We start from the raw sequence: 25,042 nt of genomic DNA, 5'->3' as shown, positions 1-25,042 counted from the left end.
AAAATCCGATTTACATAATTATATATATTTTTTAATTATTCTCTTATAGTGAAAAAATGAATAAGTTTTAAACTTTGTAGGAAACTTAATTTGCTAAATTTTATCCTAAATCCTAAATTAATATTCCTATTAATTTAGTTCATCTCCGGAAGTGGCTTCCACAGCTGATTGCGCTTCTCCGGACAACCGGCTCTGAAGGTTCTTGTTTATGTTGTCCACCATGTCGAAGGCATCTATGATCATCTGGGCTTCCCCCTGGGCCTTTTCGTTCATCTGCTCCAGACTTTTCCGCAGCCCCTTGTGCTCCCCAGTTGGATCGCGCTGCTCTGCCTTCTGGTATAAACTGGTGCGGGAGAAGAGGGCGGTGGAAGTGCCGAGGTCCGGGTGCTTCTCCAGTTCCTCGGGCAGTGGAAAGTCAATATCAAAAGCCAAGCGCCGCAGCTCTTCGTACTTGGCTGCCTGGACCTCTTTGCTTTGGCCAAAGCTGATAACCACGGCCTGCAGAACGATGTCGCTGCCAGGAAGTTGCATGTAGGCAATAACGTCCTTGAAGAGATTCTCCTTCCGCCACACAGTCTGGCGGTACTGGACCACCTGGTAGACCAGCATTTCCGGCTCGGGACTGTATTGCACCAACATCCAGGAGTCGTCGGTCATGGCCTCCGGTTCCGTTTCCACATTGTCATCGAAGGCGAGATCGAAGCTGCGCGCCTTCAGGTGCAACAGGAGCTTCTCCATGTAATCGCGCTGATCGTAGGCATACAAGACATGGGCGATGCATCCGGGAGCCAGTCTCACCAGGGGATTGCCCTTCAGCTCGGGCTTGGTGCTTATCCACATCACATTGTTCGGGGAGACCAGTTTCTGCACTAGACGCTCGCCTCCCTTTTCGCTTTCGGAGTACTGGACCAACAGTTGTTGGGCACTCGCATCCTCACGCTGCTCCTTGCTCAGCGAAAGCAGGGCGGCATCCACCAGACGCCTCTCATCCGCCGCCAGGATGAGCTTCGCCTCCAGCACCATTCCATTGACCCGGAACTCTACGAAGCGAGTCATGTACTTGTCGGACACATCCGACTCCAGCAGTTCCATGGAGTGGAGTACGCAGAGACGGGGATGTCCATTCGATTTGCCATCCTTCATCAAACCTTCGTCAACTTCGGCCAGAAACCAGGATAACCGGGTGGCTGCCAAAGGACCATTGGCGTTGACAACGGCGCCACTGTTGGCTGAGTCATCCAGTCCACTGTCGTTGCTAATGTTGCTCATGGTGAAATCACTATTCTTGTGAATCTATTAGGTCTTGAAAGTCGATTATATTCTTAAAGTTTCAATATTGCTTGACGTCTTGATTGCAGCAATGCACTTGACAAACTGATGACTTCTCCACCGCTGCCAGCTATTTTATATTCGTAAATGCACATAACTTGTTTTACCTGCCAAAATTACTTAATCCTTTTATTGGCCTTATGAAGCCCAACAGCTGCCACGAAAAAGGGATTAGGAATAAAGTAATAGCTAGGATTATTCTAATTGAGTATTACCTGCGACGGCTTTGCGCTCTGATTGCGCGGATATTCCCAATACGCAGCTGCTAAGTGACAATAAAAGCGAATTGCAAAGGTGCTTCTGATACAATACTTACCAATTATACAACTTTACCTGCTCCAAAGCAACAGCTGCTTATTTGCAAACGAAATAAAAGTATTTTTAAAGATTTATATTAAAATGTGTCGGTTATATTCCCATACATAATTATTACAAAAATATTTAAAATGTTTAGAAAGGAAAAATGGTTGATCAGACTTTTTCAGGCGTTAAAAATCGGATTGTCGGCTCTTTGCGTAAGAACTATAATATTCACAAGTTACTGGGATTATTATGATACTGTTCTGTTTTACGATCGCCTTTCTGATCCTCAAGATCCTTACCAGAAACAATGCGAAGGAACAAGCTGGAGGTTTTGCCAAGATAATGGCAATCGGAAAATGAATTAGTTTTGCTGCCGAGAAAAACCAAGTCGCTGGTGACTGTTTCTCGCCCAAAACGAGCACTATATTTCTGATTTCGACGAAGTTGGCGGGACAACATACGACCCTCCGAGCACCCAAAGCTCTGATCTGATGATTCCTTGGCCAATTTGAGGGCATTAGTGAGGGAGAAGAAGCGACCGGCTTGATCGGCGGGAACTCCTAACACTCGAGTGGAAAATTCAATAGCATTTGCTTTGGAGACATGGCTATCCGGCTCAACCTCTCCACCACGCTCCCGTGGCTCTATGACGTCGAGGTTTGCACCCAATGGACATTCCCTGGGATCGTGCTCCCTGCGCTTGTCTAGCTCACAGAATGTGAGGACATCCTCGAACAATCCCAGGGCAATTGCTTCGTTTATAGCCGTACCATTGGCCAGCAGACAACCCAGCACAATTCCCGTCGCCATTTCACGGACATTTATGTGGTAGATGTTTCCCTCACGCCGTAGAATGGTCAGCACCACGTCGTTTAAGAACCTTGGTCCGATCAGATGAAGCAGTTCGTCTATTAAGCTATCGAGCACGGCCTGATTGCCATCACCACAAAGATGACATCGACTTGGGGACTGATCTCTCGGCCGCATATCCCTAATGGAATCATTTGATGCGTTCATATCGCCAAGTGTTGATTTCTTTTCGAGTTCACAAAATTTTTCATTCAGCCTTCTCGAATTAAAGTCCATATCCGACATTTTGAGGTCCGATTGTGTTGAAGTGGTTCTCGTCGAACAACTGCAGTTCGGCTTCTGCTCATTCCCCAAAACCGTTTCCTTCTCCGAAATGGTAACCTTTTTGGGTCTTTCCTCCTCGTTAACTGAACTTGAATCGAAGATCTTTGGTTTGGAAAATAATTTATTTAACTCAGACAATAACCGATCGAATGAGTAAGGCTCAGGCTCCGTTTTTTGGGTTTGTTTCCTCTCGCACGTTTTGGATTTCGTAAAAAGATTTAAAAATTGTTCAATTAAGGACTTGTACACTTCCTTTTCCGCAGTTTGTGTTGTCGGTGATTGTCTGGGACTTTTGTTATTACCCAAACAAGATTCCGAAGCAACTTTTTTTGCACTTTTTGTAGCTTCATCATTAGGCTTTGAAACTAGCTCTACGAATTTATCAAGTAAATTTCCAACCTCTTCTGGTTTCAAGTTTTGGTTTAAAGGGTTTACACAGACAGATGTTCTCGGTTTTTCAATATATTTATTATCTGACAGCTTTTTTGATGCGCAACAAATTGATTCTTCACTCTTGGATTTTGAAAACACTCGGTTGAATTGTTGCAAAAAATTATTCACATCCTCTGAACAGCGATCAGTTTTAACCATATTAGATTTAGAATCATTACAACTGGAATTTATAGCAGAAGACTTTTGGTCTTTTCTTTGGGAACTTTCTTTCGACTCAGGCTTTACAAAAATTTGAATAAATTCTTTGGATAAGCTCATGGCTTCGCAATCATATTCGTCTTTTTTCTGTGTCGCCTGGTCACAGGTTTCCGGTTTCTTTGGAGGTTGGCAATCCTTTGGTTGGGCTTTAAATATACACCTACAATCAGCGTGTTTGCTGTGCTGGGCTTTCCACGATCTCAGGGATCCTTGCAAATCCTTTAGAGACCGCTCCTGTTTTTGTAACATTGTTTCTAACCCCGTCACCCTATCAAGTATTTTGGAGCACGCTGAAGAACTTGAGGGCTTGTCGCGCAATCGATTTTCTTCTGATAGGTTTGCGTTTTCGTATTGAGTGTGTTTATCTACTTTTGGGGTAATGACTATTATCCCATTTTTATCCTCCTTACCCTGATGCACTTTGGTCGCATACTCTGCAGATATAACAGAGCCTCCATTTACCACGATCTTTGGCCGCTTAAAAAAACAATTTCGTGACGTGCTACTCGACTTTGTAGATTCGTTCTCTTCATATTTGTTTGTCTCAGCTTCACGACTTTTTTGTTTTGGTTTTTCTCGTTCAATAAACTCTGTTTGGGTTTGATTATCGTGTAAGTCCTTGGGCGATTTCGACATCGATTGAGTTTCTTCATCTCGTAGATTTAGTTCAGATTGGGTAGATGCGTTTTTGCTGACATGACAATCGTAAAAGTTAAGATTGGTATTCGTTTTGCTTTCCGTTTGAGTCGTCATGTCTTGGGTGGAAACAGTTTGGGTTGATTCCGAAACGATGGTTAGGCCAAGATCATTGGAAACCGATCGTCCCGAAATGGAACGGCAGCTGCAAGGACCTCCGGCAGGTAGTCGGCCAATATCCGAAGTATCTGTTAAATATAGGAGTAATAAAAGGATTAAATAATAGGTTTTGCGAACTACCTGAAAGCATTTTCCAAATAGTATATAAGACCATGACTTATTAGATATAATTCAGTTTGCAACTGGACATCAAGCAGAAACATGGTAAGTCTAACATAAGGTCAAAAACATATTGAGAATATATTTGCCATTCAAAATTTCCAAAAGATCCTTACAATCAACAAAAATTTGCTGCTAAAGGGTACACAATTAAAAATCACCTACAAATGCTTATTTCGTGCAGGTTAATCGTCGCCAGCGTTTGGAATTCGCCCTGACCCTTTTGCCCTATGATCCCGAGACAGTTCAGCTGTCCGAGAAGCAGAAAAAGGTGCAGGGGATCATTGCTCGCCTGCGCACAGATGACTCCTTTGTGGAGGAAGAGAGCGAGGATGGGAAGATGCGCCGTATCCAAGATGCCAACGAATTTGCCGATTGCGCCATGCGTCACATTGAAATGTCCGACAACGGCAAGCTGAGCACTCTGGAAACCCTAACCCTAGCTGCCGAGAAGTTGCTTCGCTCGCAGCGGGATGAAGACGACCTGGAACTGGATCGGGATTTGGAGGACTACGTGCAGGACGTGGAGAACGCGCAGCTGATGAGGAACACCATTCTGGCGGTGAATGAGGCACGACTAAAGCTTCTCCAGCAATGGGAGCGTTGCAAGCGCAAGGCTTTGGATCTGCTGACCATCGAGATCGAGAAGGTGCAGGAGATGGACCAGGAGCAAGATGAGGAGCAGGAACAGGAGCAGGACCAAGAGCAGAGTTCGGAGCCCTTCGATATGTTCTGCGACGGAGCCGATGATCACAACACTTCCACCCCGAAAACCAACGACGAGGACCTCGGTTTGGATGACGATGACGAGGACTATGTGCCAGGCGGCGAAGAGCCAACGACTAATAAGAGGAAGCGCATCAAGAAGCCAGTCACCTCCACTCCAAATGCCAAGCGTCCGTGTCCCGGCTTCGAGTTCGACCAGGACAGTGAGTCGCCGATGGTGATGATCGGTCCCAACGGCACCGAGGTGTCCCGTGTCAGCCTGAGTGCCATCAACTGGGACATGACCGGACCCTCGATCACCAGGAAGCTTCTCTGCGAGATCTTCGACCGGGACACCTTGGCCCATCACACGCTCTCCGGAAAACCTTCGCCGGCCTTTAGGGACTGCGCCCGTCCCAGTAAACAACAGTTGGATCCGCTTAAGGTCGCCGATCTGGTCTACCTAATGACCAACAGTCTGGACATGACTCCTCGGGAGGTGCGGACCGCCATTACCACGAAATGTGCGGATGAGAACAAGATGCTCCGCTCGCGAATGCAGCGCAAGGGGAAGTAGGCGTATTCCAGAAGAAGACCTTAAGAATCAAAGAACATCTTTGAGATTTAAAAGGGTTCTTTAGTAATGGTTAAGGATTCCAATTCTGCCAATTGTTTGGTTTCTTAAAGATCTCTTTAAGAAATTCTCAACAACTGAAATTTTACCTTTCCTTAAGTAATTCTCAACTTGAAAATTTGTCTTTAATCCCCAATTTTATACTTGTTGAGAACTTATCCCGATTTTATATTTAACAAAGTCACCGGCACAGCCGAAAAGAGCCAGTGCACCTATCTATGTATGTATACTCAAACAAAATAAATTGTTTTCTTACCCACAACTTGGTTTCCCTTTTTATTTTGCGAATTCTTAAATCTGTAAAAGATAAGTTCTTACATTTAATATCAGCAACTAGCGAAAGACACTTTCTCACCTCCCTAATGTTACCATTTTCTTGTTTTTTGTACTCTGGTTTCGATACGTTACCAAACAGCCGAATTTTTCACTCGCAGCACACATTTTTTAACAAAAAATTTGGAAAGTCTGATTGTGCAAAAAAACTTTTTCTGAGAAGGCTATAAAATATTTACAACTTTTTGGGGGTGTGGTAGCACTGGTTAATAACGAGTGTGTCCCCTCTGAAAAGCGTTAAAAGTAGTATCTGGAAATACCGCGTTGCCACCATGGTACAATTATATAAGGTAGTCCCGTCGGCTGCAAAATCGTTCGGGTTTTTTCCCCCTATCGACCCGAACCCATAGGACCATTGGCATTGTACCATGGTTGCCACTAGGCCTTGCGGAAGAAACAGAGGGTAATGTCGGGCCAAATCGGTATATCGATTGGAAATTAACCGATTGTCACAAGTTTCACAATCCTAGATCCCTTAAATTTGTCTACCATTTCAAACTTGGCTTTGGTGTCAGAACATTCTATCGTTTACTGCGAACAAAACTAATAAAAATAGATAGAGGTAACGATGGAGGACGAAACACCCTTCTTACTTAGTAATATTAAGGCTGAGCCGATGGAGAACGAAACACCCTTTCTAAGTAATATTAAGGTTGAGCCGATGGAGAACGAAACACCTATTAAGGCTGAGCCCGACGAAGAAGCTGACAATCCGCAGGAGGAAGTCGACGCTGTTCCTCCAAACTCTTTACTTGCAAGTATGAAGCGTGCTGATTTAATCTCTGAACTTCAAAATGCACGCCACAAGATTACTCTGTTGATGAGGCGCAAGGACGAGATGAAGGCCGCTTATGTGCGCGACGCAAAGCTCGCAAAGGGGAAAGCTGACCGGGATCTCGAGGTGTACAGACATAAATACCGGGAGCTCCACTCAGAGAGAGACTCTCTGCTCCAGCAGCTGCAAGAAGAAGTTGGAAAAAATGAGGCAATGCGCCAGACGATCTGCGAGGCGAGCCAGTCCCAGATGGCTATCGTGAATAGCATTAAGGAGGACAATGCCGCCAAGGTAACAGACCTTGAGAACGTAAATGCGCAGCTCATCATCCAACGAGATGATCTCCGCGCGGAGATGCTCATTCTGGACGAGAAGCTGAAGAGCATCTATGAGGAAAACCATTGTTCGATTTGCCTCTCGGGCTGGGAGGCCCAAGGAGACCATCGTCCGGTGTCTTTGAAGTGCGGACATCTGTTCGGGGAAAACTGCATCCGCCAGCAAGTGACGCGCGGAACTCGCGACTGCCCCATCTGCAAGAAACCAGCGATGGAGAGTGACGTGCGCAAGATCTTCGGATGCCAGACATTGCTGGGCATTGGTCCATCTCAGAATGTTACTTCAGGAACTTTAGCTCTTCAACGGGTTACTTACTTCGATCAATCTTCTACTTCTGCCCAGGCACCCACATCAGCCCAGGCTGCTTCTTCAGAAAGGGCTGTTGCTCCACCACCACATTCGGTTGCACCTGCGCGTCCAGCGCAGAGATTGCTGTGCAGTGGTCCATTTCAGAATGTTACTTCAGGAACTTTAGCTCTTCAACGGGCTACTTACTTCGATCAATCTTCTACTTCTGCCCAGGCACCCACATCAGCCCAGGCTGCTTCTTCAGAAAGGGCTGTTGCTCCACCACCACATTCGGTTGCACCTGCGCGTCCAGCGCAGAGATTGCTGTGCAGTGGTCCATTTCAGAATGTTACTTCAGGAACTTTAGCTCTTCAACGGGCTACTTACTTCGATCAATCTTCTACTTCTGCCCAGGCACCCACATCGGCCCAGGCTGCTTCTTCAGAAAGGGCTGTTGCTCCACCACCACATTCGGTTGCACCTGCGCGTCCAGCGCAGAGATTGCTGTGCATTGGTCCATCTCAGAATGTTACTTCAGGAACTTTAGCTCTTCAACGGGCTACTTACTTCGATGAATCTTCTACTTCTGCCCAGGCACCCACATCGGCCCAGGCTGCTTCTTCAGAAAGGGCTGTTGCTCCACCACCACATTCGGTTGCACCTGCGCGTCCAGCGCAGAGATTGCTGTGCACTGGTCCATCTCGGAATGTTACTTCAGGAACTTCAGCTCTGCCACGGACTGCTTACTTGGCTCAATCTTCAACTTCTGCCCAGGCTGCAGCTTCTAGACGATTTGTTCAATCACTGCGTGACATACCTGCGTCATCCCCAAATGTGGCTGGGGCTGCTAAGAGGCTCTAACAAGACCAAAACGAAACGCAACCGAGTAACATGGAGGATTGATAAACATTATTTGCTTCCCTAATTTTAATTATGAACACTTGTTGACTTGAAATGTTTAAGCCTTATTATTTAATTTGAAGTTACTTTACTAGTTTAACTATTATAAAACTCATGCATACATATATCGAAATCATTCGACATTCAATTGATGAAAAATTTTAAAAACTGTTTCGCATAAATATTCAATAAACGACACTCAACACATGAAAGCTGGTTTGGTACGGGGTGTCCAAGAAATAAACTGAAATCAATGTCGAAGGACTGGGAGAGGAATGCGTCTCAGACAAAATGCATTATTTATTCGCCCTATCAACTAGTCAATACAACATAAAAGTTCACAATATTTTAAGGCTATTTTTCACACATGCACCCAAGACGATAAAATTGATGAGTAATTCCTGCAGCACAAGAAATTCGTGTCGGAAAATAAATGGAATAATCAATTTTCGGTTGTCGTTCTGACCAAATCGTGTCAATGTCTTCAGCATTTCTTTTTTTCTGTTCGGTATGTGTGTAAATATTGTATTTCGTTCCCTTCTGATATACCGCATTTTGATATGCAAATGCTTTGGGGAAATGGCAGGCTGATTTAAATGTATTTATGTGTGGTGCCAGCCAGCGTACCGATGTAAACAATTCATACATCTGTATATACACATACATAGTTTCAGGATACAGAGGCAAAGTTTTTGGCAGCCCCTCCCTCGGACAACAAACCGCAAAGACAGGGGCTGTGCTTTTCGAATTTGCGGCGGGAAAATTGTATAAAAATGTGATTCCCCGACATTTAAACGGAACGAAGGACTGGAATAAGAATAGGCGACGACCCAAAAGTATAATAAATAAACTCCAAGGCAATTCCTTGGAGCGTTCATCAAAGCAAAATTGATATCAATCATACGCACACAACCGCCCTCACAATCGTGTCTGTGTCTATGCGATGGCAAATTGAAACATTATATAAAATATTGGCCTGGCCAGCCCACAAACTACCCACTCGGCAAATTGCCCTTAAAAATAAAACACCATCAACACGAGCCGCAAAAAAAGTGTATTAAATTTAAAGGAATTTCCACAAGCTATTTTTGGCTGAAGTCTGTTTGTCGGGCAAAAACTCAAAAGGGGAAGGAAAACTTTCAAGGGACTTTTTTTCTGCGGCTTCTACTTTAAAGGTGAAGTGAAAGAAAGAAACAAAACAAAGGCAGGAAAATGAAAACAAAGCCGCGGCGGCCAGGCGTGACATTGCTGGAAATGTATGCGGCGGAAAATGAAGTCATTATTCGAAGGTAAGTCCCAGTCGAAAAGTCCCCCGCGGCCCCGACCAAAAATCAAAGTCACACTCCACAGATCCCGCAGCCTTGGCGCCGCCGTTTACCCTTTCGAAGTACGAAAACCCTAGTTTTTCCCGGGCTTTCCGCTCTTCCCCAACGTGTCAACGGCAGTCGTGCGTCTCCATCGCCGTGCCACATCCACGCACAGCATCCTTTGGATGTCCTGTTCCTCTGACGATGAACCCACCCAACCGCTGTGTCGCACAATAAAAGAAGCAATAAGAAACACAAGTAACGATGACGCCGAGGATCTGGATGGAGTCTGGGGTATCCTGTCTGCAGCTGGAGATATCGGACCAGAACATAATTATTATTACCATTTATTAATAATACAATCTTTAATAGAGTTTGCCTTTTTAAGAATCTCTCTAATATTTAATGAAGTTGTATGGAAACCTATCCTCTTATTGGGTATACCTCGGTTGTACAGGGTACGGACTAAGGCCACACGGTGAACTCCCCTCGGACCGCCATCCGGAATCTGCCCTTCGATTTTCAGCAAACCAAGCTGACAATGACATTTACACTTCAGCTGCTGCTTTGCTTAAATTCCTTGCAGATGATGAATGAGCGAACGCAATGTTGACGCCTGTTGTGCTCGGTTAAGTCAAAGTTTTTCAGCATTTAGCTCATTAAGCATACAATAGTTATTATCGCTTGGCAAAACAAATGGAAAAGGAACCGCCTTATCCAAAATAGGAGTCCTCCCATGTTTATACTTTCTACTATAAAAGCCGTTGAGGGTTTGGCTTTAACCCGAAAAGGTCAATTAGCCGGTAGTTTATTTTCAAGAGAGACCGCCAAATGAAAATTTTAATAATGCAAATGCTTTGTTGTAGACGTGATACTCTTGCGCCTTGTTGCATTCACCTAGTCATTGCGACAAGTTCACTGAAAAAATTAGTCTAGATGTTAAATCGTAACTCAATCAATGTTAAAATAAAAGTATTTTTAGTTGCAAACTTTATAAAGTCTCACGGGTGTTTACTTTGTCTTAACCCAAGTTAAATAGTGATCAGGTATTTTTACCAGTGTACCACCTCCTCGTTCAGTGCCTTTGGCAATGTGCCATCATCGGCTTGTCGCTTTCAGTTATTTTAGCGTCGACGGAGCCTGCTCCTTCACACAACAATGCCCCCAAAAAGCGACCGACAACGAGCGACGAGTTAATTGAATTGTGTTTACTCTTTGGGACCAGGACATAGGGCTCCGTGTTATTTTGGGGCTCCTTTTCAGCCGTGCAACCACGGAGCACTGCGACGAAAAGTCATTCCGGACGACTTGCATGCCAGCGAGTCAACTTTTCCATTTGAATCCTTCGCTCACTGGCTGGTTGGTTAAATATTGCCCCAAATCGTCGGGACATGTGTTTCAGTTTTGAGCTGGAAATATAAACTTGAACGAAATATAAACTTCATTTAGGAAGTTCCGTCCGAAGGCTCATTAAAAGTTTGGTTCGTTGGCTGTTAAAATAAAAGAGATGCTTGAATTAGGTTTATGCAGCGAAAATTTGGATAATATTAACCCTAAATCAATCATTTTATTTGTATATTTATTATTAAATTATGTCTGGCTTTAACTTATTATTGTTTTATTTTTTTAGTTACCACAAAAATAATAATAGTTTAAATCCTAAACAGTTCACCGCATAAACCAAGCAAATTGTAGAAAACTTTTTAGCAGAGTTTCTGAATAATAAATACGCCAATGCGAGTCTCAACAAAAGAGCAAAGTTAGGCGGCTAATTGTAATGAAAATTAGCATAATTAGTGGGCAGGTAAGCTGTTGTTGGCCCAAATTTGATCAGCTGTCCCGCCGAAAGACAAACTAATCGCCATCGGTTGCGGGCCAATTCCCCGTTTTGCCCAAAACAATGCTGGTTTCAATTACGACGCTTTATGATGTTTACGGCTAAGAATGTGGCGCGCTCGTAGTTCGCTAATGCGTCAAGTAGCCGCAGGACATTTTCCCGCCAGGACAAAGTAATTTCAAGCTCGTGCGAAATGCAAAAGTTTCGCCAAGTGCGCAGTGCGCCGATAAAAAGTTTCGATTATAATAGAAATTTTCTGGGAGCCGGCAAAACGGGAAATGAGAAATGGTTGGTTTTGGGGCATGCTACATTTAATTTGAAAGCCAAGGGGAATTGTTTCAAATGATTATTTAACAGCCCAAAGATGCTGGTATAAAACAAAAGTTGTTTAGAAGTTGTGCGGAACAACTTTAGATTTAATCATAGAATACTCGTATATGCAGGCAGGGAAAATAGGTATAATAAAGTATAATAAAGTTATATTGTTCCTTGTTGCATTATAATATCACATTTTATTAGTTTCTGCCAACCAAAATCACTCATACGCCTCGTGGCCGCTAACAGAACATAACAAACACAGCTGTTCCAAGCCACTCGATTTCCTCTGTTCGTAACAGAGCCAAGTTAACATCACTCAAGGAAATGACATGTATTTCTCGATGGCTAAAACGTCTTCACTTTCTTTCACTTTACATGACAAATAAACGCTTTATTTCGCCGCTGCATTGTTTGAACACAAAGTTCATTTGCTGCTTGGCTTTGTCTGCAAATGGAACGTGTTCATTAAGTTAACTACGCTTTTACTCACAGCGGGGAACAATAAAAAATAGTTCGGAATACTTTGCGGACCTTTGATTTATGGCAATACAATTGCTTTGAGCCACCGACAGTCGAATGTCGACAATTTGCTCACTGCTGTAAATTAAAGCTGAATGGCAATTGGATTGTCGGGGTGCGATGGAAATTGGGGTTTCCACGAGGACAGTTCCCTTCTCACATGGAAACCCATTAACGACAGCGCTACTCAACATAATGACTAAACTTTTACACGTGCAGCGGACAAACTTTGGGCAATCATTTTAATTTTTACGATCTTCTGATGGCGGCACAAAAACTAAACCAGAGCAAAGTGTTGTATAGGAATAAATATATATAATATGAATATATGTATTTATTGAATAATAAATATTAAAATTTTGCTATACATTTAAAAAAGCTTTAAGAATAAGAATTTGTTGGTTTTAATTTATTGACATTAACAATTTTCAACTATTTGTTTAACAAAGCAATTACAAACTCTAATTGGTTTTTTTCTCTGCAAAATTCAGTGATGCTCCTTCCACTGCAGATCCTTTGTTTCCTTCCTTTTCCCGCCGATTGTCCTTGTGTGTGTGAGTAAATAACATTTAGAGACTTACTTTTAATGCCGCCCTGACAGGTTTATTGCTGTGTGTGTGCGAGTGTGTTCAATAGCTTGGGACACCGCATGATTATGCGAAAATTACGCATACGCCGCATATGCCACGTGCGATTGCTCACATTTGAAGTGCTAAGACCACCTTCGGTAGCTGTGGGAAATGCTGCGAAAATTGAGCGCGACTTTATCAATATTTTTACATGTTTTCATGCATTATTAATGCATTTAATTTGTCTGAAAAGGAGAAACACTCAAAAACAGCCGACTAACGAGCACAGTGGAATAGATTATATAAATCTGAAGAAAAATAAACTTCTTCTTCTTATACAATTTAAACGCTGGTTGATTGTGTAATAAAAACTTATGTCGGTGACTTATTTATTTATTCAAATCTTATTATACCTTAACATATTTTATATTTATCCCATTGTCACTCTCAAATGAATATTTTTACGAGGTATCCGAGACAAGATGTCCTTCGAGGAATACACAACATAAAAAACACATCAGAAACCAATTTTTATGAATACTTGCCTAAATGAAAATCAATAAAATACGCACAATTTGAGTGTGTTTTCAAATATTAAACACATCCTCCTAAAATCAGGGGAAAGAGTAAGGGAAAAACAAGACGGAAGCGGCATTTAAACACTTTCCGTACCCGAAAAGCAGGCGATGTTAAATGAAGCGCAAAATGGCCGCAACAATAAGTCCAAATGTGTCTCCGAATTGTTTGGCAACGTAATCAATAAGGGAAGAGCTGACATATTTGAATATCGATAAAAGGCAGAAAGCTCAAAGGCCCTGGGGGTTGTACATATAGAGGACATTAACGAGGGAAAACGACAACATTTGAGCCTGATGGAATGCATTGATATGTGAAATGATTTGACGTTTGATTTGTAAATGAAATTAAACGGGCGGTGAAAATTCCAGCAGGGAGAGACGACGAAGAAGGCCCACAGTGATAAATGAATGAATTTAAATAATGTATGCCGGCTCAAGTGACACATTTTTGTCCACTAAGCTTTTGAGCTAAACGTAATTTATTGCATTGACCTCTATAAGTTAACATTATAAATGTGTCAACTTAAAGTAATTTATGACAAGGTAAGCTGTTTGTAGTTTGATTTTTGTTAAATATATTACTTTTTTTAGCATATTCAAATACAATATACTTTGTTTTCAATTTTCCTTTGCCTTGGTTTATTTCTTGTCAAGGAATTGTTAGTTGATTGATTTCCCACCAAGTGACCTTAAATATATTTACATTTGGCCAGGTCACGACTCAATGGAGCCTTTCTTCGCTAGCTTTTCCGAGTGTCGAATGCAATGCAAACTGTGCACTCGAAGTTCAACTTGATCAATATCGGACTGAATGAACTTTTTTGTCTGGGTCGAAATAAATGCCAAGTCGTGACCGTAAAAATCAAAGGAAATTTACCATGTCTCAAGGGGAGGAAAAGTGTTTACACAGAGTATATTGCATCAATACAAATCATTGCAGTTGCGCTGCATTTGCAATTCCAGCTGCTGATGGCAGCCAAAAATTTATGTGATTTTTATTTGCTCGAACTTCCGTTTTTTTTAGCCATGAACTCGAGGCAGGATGCGGATACGGGTGCGGCGTGGGCAGGAGTATTTGTGCAGCAAATGAGGCGTGCAGCCGGCGGGAGGAAGCTTCTCGGTTAAACTCCGCCCGGATACTTGACTTTTATGGCACTCGACTGCAATCACCTGCGCTCCGTGCGCTTCATTAGCCATTAATTTGGGCGGCTGCACACGAGAACGGCTGCTCATCGCGGGGGCGTGGCAAAGGTAACACTAAATCTTGCCATCTTCCCATCCACGCTTGGCTAAGCTTCGTCGGGGAAATCGCCTCGCATAAGCAGCAATGGCAGGGGGACTTGGCCCAGATGTGCAGCAGGAAGTCCCAGCGAATATAGCTTGCCTGGCAAAAAACTTCACAGACATTTGTGCCAATGGCAGACGTAAAGTTCACAGTGGTCGAGGGAAAAGTGTAATATATTCAACGAAAATGTAAGTGGATCTATGTTTTCATTCTGAGAATCTTTAAAAAGTAGGTATTAGAAAAATATTACAACTTTTATGTGTAATCCAGACTAACATTTTTGGCTTTTTTTGGACTCATCTAAATTGGAATTTATTTAAAATTTCATTTTAATCAGTAAATTGTTTCTTACAGTGTAACCAACTCCTGACAGTCGAAACAACATAATTCAAGGTCCGTTCGACAAAAAAAAGAAACCTATTCCTTCAGCAAAGCGCCAAATAATCTATTAGGTTTGGAATAACACACATCCTGCGATGGCAAATAGACAAGGATGCCGTGGCAAAAACGTTAAATTGAAGACAAAAACAGCTCGAATAAGTGAAGAGCAACAGTAACAAATAAAAAAGGAGCGAGGACGATGAGGCGACAGGAACGACATGTCAACATCGAAATGGAAAAGAGCCGAGTTGAGGACAAGAAAAACACATCCCACTACAGGCGTTCTGTGGCATTCGGACAAGAAATCTAAAAAGAAAAACACACGAGACACAAGTAAAAACTGTTCGCTCCGCTCGAGAACAACACGTCGTATACGCTACGCTCCAGTTGGGCCTGAATCCAAAAGTTCTGGAGAGATTTGCGCGACAAGCCAGGAGCAAAATTAGTTCTGTGCTGCCAAAAGTGTGGCAAAAAGTTTGGTCAGAACGAAATGGGCAGACAGACAGCCTCTTGAGCTGGCACAGATACGTTCACTGATCCAACTCGATTCCAATGCGAATCCAATATCCGTGCAAATGTACACAAAAATGTCCGGGGAGTGCAGGCCTTGGAGCTCTTTTGGGGCTTTTTATGCTCTTCCCCTGTTGTCATCCGGTTCAGATACACGGCGGATGAGATAAAGGAATTTTAGCAATTCGATTGGCCAATAAAAACATTCTGACAAGGTAATTCACAGACCAACTCCACAAAAAGGTGGTATAGTTTTTTTTTTTTTTGCAATAATCTTTGGCACTACTAAATGGCAAAGAAAATGTTGTATTTGATGCTTGTATATCGGTGTTGAATAAGAAAAATATCACAAGAATTCTTGTTGATAACTGCACCCAAAAAAACAAATAATTGGGAAGAATATATTTTGTACTGGTAACAAAACAATCTCTGGAATTATTTTTAAAACCTTTTCCATGAGTTTACAAATTAGCAACCAAATGAGTTGGCCTTATCAGAACCAATTTCGTGTTCAGCCAAATGCAACACAATATTTGCGTGGAAATGGCTAGTTAATATTAATGGCATTAGCGACCTGTGGCACGGGTATGCAAGAAATTCAAATTATTATGCATACGCCCCGTTGAACCGTCGTTATTAGCTGCCAGTGGCATGCACGTCAGCCGAAGCCAGCTTAGTCTGCTGCCTTGAGTTGCTACTTAGTTTAGCATAAAATTTTAATTTTAATTGCCAGCATGTGCGTGGCAGAAAGGCCGATGGGTTGACAGGCCACACGCCACGTTCTGCCACCTGGCGAACGCCTTCCATTAATTAGGCTTTTAATTAAACTTTTCGTCGTATAATGCGAGTGCGTTAAGTTGATTAACCCGGAGCCGTCTCCGAGGTGTCAATCTTTAATGCAACCGAGTTGACTGCCCTCCGTTGCCAGCCTCTGGAGTTTTTATGAATTTTTTAACGCCAGCACACAGGTCATCATCGGCAAGCTGAGCTGAAGGCAAGTTTTCCGGGGGAGAGAGGGGGAGGTTCCTGTATAATTTCCATGTGCATATCGATCCGCTTTCCACCGGATTTTATTGCAATCAACTGAGGTGTCAGCGACTATTTTCCTTCTCGAAAACGGATGAAGATAGAGCTCCTTTGTGGGAGATGTCAGGCACAGACTGTAGGGTTAAAACAATAAAGGTGTCCGAGAAAATGAAATTAAGCTCTTGTGGGTCCTCTGAAAAACATCAATCACTCTTTGAACGGTCATTTAAAAACGCAAGCCAAAACGAAGAATGTGATTTAAGGGAAACATACTATGCATAGCATTTTAACTATTTAGAAAACACATCAAAATCTCTTCTGCTCCCGATCTTTCGAACATTTAAGTTGATACATAAATTTGGCCAACATTTTGCAGCCAGCTTTCAACACACCCTTGGGTGATTTTCGGTCCATACTTTGTAAAGAGGCTTAAAACCCTCTACTAGTTTTAATGCCCGCTATTTTGACCTAATGGCCTCTGACAGCTTATTAAAATGTCAAAGTGGCAAACTTTCGCTCCGTATTCATCTCGTTTCTGGGCACTTTCCGTTCCGCAACTTAATTACAAATGCGGAGCTGTTTGGGCTGCAGTTAATCAACATGCAACCATAATTTATTCAACTCAATCAACGGAGCACACTATTTTTCTCGTCCGCTCAGAAAATATCACGCATACGCCATGTTCGCCTTGAATAAAAGAAACCATGGCTTGGTTTAATTTCTTTTGCATTTGTTTTTTGCGTTGCTCTGCTGGGATTATGAACAACGCAAATGAGTTTAAAAATACGCTAAGGTTTAAAATGAGAGTAAAAAGTTTTGCCAATTGACTTTTGTATGCGCTTAAATAGGATAACAAGTGATGTAAGTTGAAGCCTTTCAGCCTGAACTAAAACTAAATGAAAATCTGTAGCTTAAAGGGATTGTGATGGATTGCATGAAATCGGAGATTTAAATTTACACAAAACACAAAAATCCCTTTTTAGTTTTCGGTATCATTTTTACTTTTTAATTTCGCTTTGAATAACATTAAAAATGTAATCCCTGCAGACAGTGAATTGATATAAATTTTAAACCTTTACACGTGGGCCCATAACCATGTATAAAAATTTTAAAGCGTAATTGAAAATAATTTAATGATGAGCCAGACAGATGTTTTTGTTTTGCGATTCAACGACAAGCAGCACTTGCTTTCGCAATTACCCATTCCGAATAAATGTCATTGGAAATGTAAGCGGCTTGTAATGTTTTGCATTCGCGGAGCCCATTTTTCAATTTGGCAAACGGGTGCCTGCCATAATTAAGGGTTAAATCGATGACAGCAATGGTATATGAATTAGGGGCGCCAGTTTAACTATGATTAATGTAAATAATGTAAAAGTCGGGCATTGATTAAAATTAAATGCAGGCACACAGGGTCGCATAATTCGATGGCAGCCGCAATTTATGCAATCCCGCTTAAATGCCACTTGATAACATTTGCATTGCAAACCAGGACGAGTCATTCGGGCGCTCCAATCCACAAATGCGAAATGCAAAATGGGAAAATGCAGCGGAAACGGAAGCTTAGCCTGCAGTACTTTTCAGCCTGAGGCGGCTTTATCTTCTGCTCAAACATTCCGCCGCTTTCCGTGCCCCGAAACTTTTCTGCGGTTCCACCTCAGCTTTTTTTTTTATCCTGTTTCTCCCTTTTTTCTCCCATTTTTTACCACTTTTTGTAAACATTTGCTCTCGCTTTTGTTGACTGAGGCCTGAGTTGGGGCTTTTAGGGCAGTTTAAAGTTTATGTCGCCTGGCTTAATTGGCATGCCCTCTTCAGACGGATTGCGTATGCAGGCGTTTGACTTGGCGTTTTATGCGATGAGACACTGTCGGCGGAATTGAATCATAAAAATGTTGCAAATGACACGGCAAATTAACAGCAGCTGTCGCAAGTGTCGCACTCTCTATAAAAGACAGTCGGTTTATTATTTATGGGAAGGGGGTGGCAGGACCTTTCCATCTGCTCCTGGTTAGCATACTGCGTAGTTTCCACTCTCTGTTTTTTTCTGTTTGTTTTATGAGCGATCCCCAGTTTGGAAAACCATCAACTGCAGTAATGTGTAGCCTTTTGCGCGCTGGTGCGTAAGTGCTGCTGGCCGTAAAAAATGAAATGCCATCTCGCCCCTGATATACAAGCGTTTGCGTATGCATGTGGATGCCGGGTGTTAAACAAAGTAACACGCTGCTTGACATTCGCCTTGATATATCGAAGTCAACGGCGGGGGGACGAGGGTGTCCCTAACGCAGCTGCGCCTGCACTAAAATAGTCGGAACTTGTTTCCTTCTCTGGGCGGAAGGATGCTCGGGTATCCAAATGATGGATGTGGATGAGTTTAAGCGCTGCACGATGAAAGATACGAAGGATTTTATGTGACAGAATGGGAAGTGTTTTCAGAGGTTTCCCTCCCCGCTAAAATAACATCTTTTTAAATGTGAGTTGAAATAGGACCATTCTAAAGTTAAATGGGATAAGGATATGTGATGAGAAAACCCATTTCGAACATTAAAAAGTTACCCTCTAAGTATTTTCCATCCTGATGCATGCTTTTCTGGAATATTAATTAAGGCCTGAATGCTAAATGTTCCTAGTCCAAGTTATGCACTGGCGATAACAAGATATATTTAGAGTGGGAAACGCTTTTGGCTTCAACCTCAACTGTCACATAATGACCCGAAACCCAGTCCATCGGCTTCGGCACGTTTTTGCGGTGGGTAGAAGTCCCTGGCCCCGACATCCTGGAAAAGGAAGTCGTCTGTAGGTGGACGAGTGGGTTTGCGTTGAGGTCGAGATTCTGGGCGAGAGTGAGCTCGTGTGGGTTGTATTTAAATGATTTCATTAGAGGCGCGCGTGCCGGAGAATCCCGGGAGTATCATCGCATGTAACGCATTACCTCAACTCATTTATCACCGCATTTAACAGCCCAAGCCCAAACCCAAGCCGAAGCCCCCAACCTGAGCGAAGAACCCCAGTGTAACCCCAATCTGGTGTGTAATCGAGCGCCGAGCCGAAATCGCTTTGTGTGACTGCCATACGTAAATAAGAAGGACTCAAGTCCTTCGCCCAGGACTACTCGCCTTTTGTGCATGCGCTAGCGAAATTTGTTAATTTCATTTGCCCAGTTTGCACAGGATTCGCTTTCTTTTCGTGTTTGTTTCTGGCCAGGAGCCCCGGACCTTTGTTTGCCCCCATTTTTTTTTGTTGGCCAAGTCTTTGCGCTTTTGTTGGCTCTCCGTGGGCAGAGCTCACTTGTAATTATGTTTGTCCTTTAATTGTGCTCATTATGCGTGTGCTGATTAGGCTATGCCCCAAGTGGCTCAATTAATGTGCATGCCACTATGCAAAAAATCCCCACAAAGGCGGAGCTCACGGTTGTGCACTCGGCAAAATTCGCTCTCAAAGGTAAATAATCCCTTTTAGAATCTTATTTTTAGCCCGCACAAAACCTACCATGAAAATGGGATCCCACAAGATGTTTAAGAACTATTTACAGCATGGTAAAATTTAAAACTTAACCCGCTTGTATTTGTTTTTGGTCCTTAAATTCCTTTAAGTTTATTTGTCCAGAAAATTATATTTACCTCGTCTGTTGGCCACTTTGCCAGCGGCACAATACTTTGGGCAAACACAATAAGACAGGTCGAAACCCTTTGGCACACAAAAGTGGCAAAATAATTGGAAATATGCTCCATGGAAATGTTTGCCAGACATGAGCTGTCCAAAAAGTGAAAAGCAAATGGGCAAAATCAACTCAATTATTAAGTGAGCAGGGGCAAAGGTGCACAGCAATGTTGAATTCAGGTCAGGGGTCAGCTCTTTTGTACCTTTCCAAAGTGAACAATTGCTGTATGAAAAGGGTTCGCCAGGTTCACTTCCTTTGTCACCGATAATTGTATTGTTCGAAATATCATTTTTGAAAGCCGGAAGAAATTTAATAAGTTTTTACTAGATTCTGGAGAGAATAAACGAGCTCTTGCTAAGATATTTAAATGAAACCTGTATTTAAATTGTTAAGTTCTTTATCTTGAAGTGTGTGTGCCCCACTGTAATATATTTTATCTGCCGAACTGAAGGCAATAAAAAATCTGGCCTCCTAATCAAATATTCAAAGTACAACAATCGGCCAGAAGGAGTATGAATAATGAGGTTATCGGCCTTCCGCCCGGCATTGAACATCGTTTTGGCAGACAAAGGCAGACTGCCGGCAGTTAACTTTGGTACTAGAGCATTTCGGCACAAATTGCTGGCAAATATGTGCACAACATAAATAAGTTTGCTCCGACTTTCGGCCAGGCCCGAAAGGCACTTCAAGTGCGCCGTCAAATGTATGCAACAATAAAAATTTGGCGCGCTTGTAATGAGCCTTTTTATGCGAGTGGCCGGCCGGCCAACTTGGGGTCGAAGTTGAATTCGGCCAACGGGGCGTATGAATAACGATACGAAACCACACGAAACAGGCATTTAGCATGCCAGTGACGTCGGACGTCGGCGGTCTAGCGTGGGTCTTAATTTTCTGCCTTGAACTTCCAAGTTTCTCTGGCAGCAGCAGCAGGATAAGGCGATAAGCTGACCAAAAGATTTCCGTTTTTTTACCTCCGCATTAAAAACTCATTTCGCGAAACTTTCTAGGGGATCAAACGAGGCAAAGAGGCGAAAGTCCCCGTCAATCGGCTTAATTTGTCACCACCAAACAGGAATATTTCACAAAAATTAAAAAACCAAAAAGGGAAAGGGAAGAGGCGATGGGGAAGGGGGAAAATCAAACGCTGCCGCTTACTGGCGTCTGCCAATAATGATTAAATATTTTTAATTGCAACGCCAACGCAGGTCCTAGGATTATGTCAGCTCATTAGCGTCACTTCTCGTGGCGACACTGCTCACTCCCCGGCATTTTAGTGCCACTGGCAGTGGCATGATTAGCTGTCCCGGCATATGGGTTTTTCGGGGGATTGGGGGGCTGTAAATTAGCATGTGACTGGCTGCCATTTACGCGTTTTTAAGCACCGCCTAAGTCGGACCACTCTACGCAAAAAAAAAAGCAGAAATGGATGGATGGATGGATGGATGGATGGATGGAATGGAATGGAGTGGAGTGGATTCAGGGCCAGGGAGACGAGTCGGCTGTCATGTCGCATTTGGCTGAGGCTCGTTCCCATTTGGCTGCTGACATCGCCAGCCATGAATGCGCTTTACCAGCGAACCCTTCACCCCGACAGACAGACTGGCAGACCGACAGCCGAAAAAGGGCGACAGGTCACGAGCCCTTTTCAGCCTCTTTGGCGGCATTTGAATACCCTTTTGGTTGCACAAAATGTCAGCGATGAGCTAAAAGAGCAACTATCTGTGTTATTAATATCAGACATTTATTTTTTAAATGTTTTTCGCATGAATAACAAATGGGGAGTTATTCACAAAGTAATTAAAACTTTTTTTCAGCACTAAGATTTGTAAGAATCAATTTAATTTTTGACAAAATATTCAAACTACTTTGGTTTCTTTAAGATAAATAAAAACATTTACATAAAAATATTTTTATTTTGTAAAGGTCATTTTAATATTTGTTTTGCTCTGTATTTACTTAACATATACCTGAATGGCTGCTCCTCTTGGCTCACCTCGTTTTTCTCCTTTTCGAGCAGTTGCGCTCCCTAATTTAATTTGCTTTTACTCGGAACAAAGACTGAAAACCGGCGACGCTGCCGCGTTATTTATTTCACCACTAATTTGTATGAATTCGTCCTGCAGTCGCATTAACAGGACTCCTTGGCATCAAACAAACAAAAAAAGGAAAACACGACGGCGTTCACCTGTCCGTTCTAATGACCGTTGTTTATGTAGTGATGGTCGGTCCCATTCCATCAGGTACTTTTGTGCTTATAATTAAGTGTCTCGTCGGTGGCCTTATTAGACCTACACGCTGTTGAATATAATATATTAAAGCTGGGAGGTGATATTCTTAAATTAACTAAAAAGTTAGCTTGCATGTGCTGCAACTGATATGGGACTGATTTGTTGGAAGCTCTCTAAAGCAGTTCGGCAACCAAAAGAGATAAATTTTGGATTACTCCTCAGATGGTCTCACTGTGATACCAGCTTGTACTTTTACTAAATATTCTGAGTGTTCTGGTTGTTACTGATGAAATGGTAAAATGATTTGGTTTTAATAAAAGAAATGTATTAAAAATACCTTACTAATGAATAAACGATATGAATTTTACAAAAAAGTGGGTCAACACATTTTTAAGTAAAATATTTACATGGAAAATTATTGGACTGGTTACTTTACTTTACCTGTTGTTTCGTGTTTTAGTTATTTACTTTTATAAATCTGTGACTTTAATCAAGAAAAACTTTACTTAGCAGTCTCTGCAAAAACCAGTTTTAAAGCTCGCAACAAACTTTCCCAAACCTAGATGGCGCCACTGTTGAAACGCTTTATAAAGCAAACTTTAGGGGAGCTCGACAATTTCCCCAAAGTGGTATAAATAATAAGACCTACGAAACTTGGAACCACAAAACTTAATTATCAATATAAGTAATCCCTCTAAAATCTAGGCATAATTACATAAAGAAAACCATACCTCTACATTTTTTTTAATTTGAGACTTAAGTTGTTTACCCATGATCTTAAAAGTTCTTCTGTCCTTTTAGTTCATATACTCGTATATGTATATACTTGTGATAATTAAGTAGTTCTTTCTCTTTTCGTGCAGTCGCCATGCCTTATTGTTTCCAGTAAGGAAGAGATGCAGAAATAGATTGCCAGCAACTCATTAATTGCTCCTTAGTCAACTGTCCACCGAGCGGGGATCTATTATACCATCGCAGGCTGTGTTGGCCCGGCCAAATCGGCAGTTGAAGGCAAATGCAGCAGTGTGACACGTGTTAAGAAATTCCGCACATGGCAACTGGTCGGCAGTTGAAATGCCACACAGCAGCACGGAAAGCAAACAGTGGACAAATGAGGGGGGATTGGGGGGTAAAAGTGGGGTCTCCTCATGCATATGCACAACATGGGAGATCCTGGGGACCCGGCCACAAACCCTTTTACTTGTTTCATAACAAATGACTAACAACATGGCCAAGTGACTGGACTGGGCAGCGACAATCGCAGCTAGATAAGCAGTCCCAGCTGCAGAAGAGAAATGCCTGCACTTCGTACTTGTATCTGCATCTGCATCTGCATCTGTATCTGTATCTGGATGTGGACGTGGATCTTTATCTGGATCTAGAGCTTCGGATCTGTGGATCTGCACAGCGGGCCGATTAGTCGAAATGATGATCAAAGTGCTGAAGCATGGGATTGGGTTCAGCAGAGACTCCAGATCCCCATCTCCATCCCAATCCCCATCCACATTCATTGATTGCGTGTGGCAAACAAACGCCACAGCGGGCCACTTTGGATCGGGATTGGAATGGGGATGGGAATGGGGATTGAGATGGGGATGGGGATTGGGATCGGGATGGGGATAGGGATCGGCAGGAAGCGCCTTCTGGGGCGCTTATCGCGATCGTTGTTATCTGCACCGGAATATCGCCCAGTGGTCAGCAGTCCGAACCGCCATCCGCCGGCTTAATATTCAATTTGTGCCGGCGTTTGTTCAGCAGGCCCACGCCGCAAGTCCAGGATGCCATGTATTTGTATATTGAAAATTGCCTTCAATCCGCTCGCGGCTTAACCATTCCCCCCTTCTTCCCCTCGGCTGCAAATGCCTAAGTCCTGGCTCTTTGGTCCGCAGCCATCAGCAGCTGCAGAGGAAAAAATTATACAAATTACAGCTTTAATTGATGATGAGGTTAAGGTATTGAGATATCTAGAAAGCCAATGTCAATGTCATGTTTGTGGAGCTTGGTTCCTTGACCTCGGGAGAAGTAATTTAAAGCGCTTAAAAGTTTTATTTATAGATAAACACTAATGACATATTACCGTTTATAAGGCAGTTTCATATAATTTAAGTTACCAATCACTTAAATTTTAGAATGTGAATACTTTATTTTAGAATTGAGTATTTATTGTTAATTACATTACCAACTTTTACCAACCAAGAATTTGTAATTGAAAGGTTCCAGTTGAAGAGCATGTTATATTGCTTTGTTATACAGTTAAAGTAATCTTCACTTTTTACAACTTATTTATTGCAGTGTAGCCAAGCAATCAGCGGCCAAAGGCAGGCACGTAGCTCAGCTTCCGCGCCGCGCAACTTGTTGCTGTAACACTTCATTTATTTTGATAACCATAAGATTGCCAATAAAAATTGCTTGGCCAACCATCCGATGCTCTAGTCATCCAACCCCTGTCCCCCCCGCTGCAAA

At 42.6% G+C, this 25,042-nt stretch overlaps 3 protein-coding genes and 1 long non-coding RNA gene across 4 annotated transcripts; 2 read left to right on the top strand and 2 right to left on the bottom strand.

Moving 5' to 3' along the window:
• Window positions 1-56: 56 nt before the first annotated feature.
• LOC108089801 (early boundary activity protein 3) lies at window positions 57-1,360 on the bottom strand. The gene has a single exon (XM_017188200.1). The coding sequence runs from the start codon at window positions 1,267-1,269 to the stop codon at window positions 130-132; it is 1,140 nt and encodes a 379-aa protein (XP_017043689.1). The 5' UTR covers window positions 1,270-1,360; the 3' UTR covers window positions 57-129.
• Window positions 1,361-1,728: 368 nt separating this feature from the next.
• On the bottom strand, window positions 1,729-6,207 carry LOC108089983. Its single transcript, XM_017188484.2, has 3 exons — window positions 6,087-6,207; window positions 5,988-6,028; window positions 1,729-4,301 (listed from the first exon to the last, which is right to left on the bottom strand). The coding sequence occupies exons 1-3, from the start codon at window positions 6,170-6,172 to the stop codon at window positions 1,861-1,863; spliced, it is 2,568 nt and encodes an 855-aa protein (XP_017043973.2). The 5' UTR covers window positions 6,173-6,207; the 3' UTR covers window positions 1,729-1,860.
• Window positions 4,416-5,975, top strand: LOC108089985 (early boundary activity protein 1). The gene is made up of 2 exons (XM_017188485.1): window positions 4,416-4,437; window positions 4,577-5,975. Exons 1-2 carry the CDS (start codon window positions 4,435-4,437, stop codon window positions 5,672-5,674), a joined length of 1,101 nt encoding a protein of 366 aa, XP_017043974.1. The 5' UTR covers window positions 4,416-4,434; the 3' UTR covers window positions 5,675-5,975.
• Window positions 6,208-14,917: 8,710 nt separating the features above from the next.
• Window positions 14,918-15,898, top strand: LOC108089805. The gene is made up of 2 exons (XR_001771308.2): window positions 14,918-14,964; window positions 15,131-15,898. It is a non-coding gene; the product is annotated as an uncharacterized LOC108089805 (long non-coding RNA).
• Window positions 15,899-25,042: the final 9,144 nt, after the last annotated feature.

Source organism: Drosophila ficusphila, unplaced genomic scaffold (assembly GCF_018152265.1).
Source record: "Drosophila ficusphila isolate 14025-0441.05 unplaced genomic scaffold, ASM1815226v1 contig_412, whole genome shotgun sequence".
Lineage (NCBI taxonomy): Eukaryota > Metazoa > Arthropoda > Insecta > Diptera > Drosophilidae > Drosophila > Drosophila ficusphila.
Note: the sequence above shows the minus strand (reverse complement) of the source record. Positions and strands in the feature narration are given on the sequence as shown.

Excerpts from the sequence above, each read along its gene's own strand:
- LOC108089801 (XM_017188200.1), bottom strand. The coding sequence starts at position 1,269 with ATGAGCAACATTAGCAACGACAGTGGACTGGATGACTCAGCCAACAGT.
- LOC108089983 (XM_017188484.2), bottom strand. The coding sequence starts at position 6,172 with ATGTGTGCTGCGAGTGAAAAATTCGGCTGTTTGGTAACGTATCGAAAC. Across the intron at positions 6,029-6,086 it reads AAAATGGTAACATTAGGGAG|ATTTAAGAATTCGCAAAATA; the intron begins GTGAGAAAGTGT and ends TATCTTTTACAG. Across the intron at positions 4,302-5,987 it reads AAAGGGAAACCAAGTTGTGG|ATACTTCGGATATTGGCCGA; the intron begins GTAAGAAAACAA and ends TATATTTAACAG.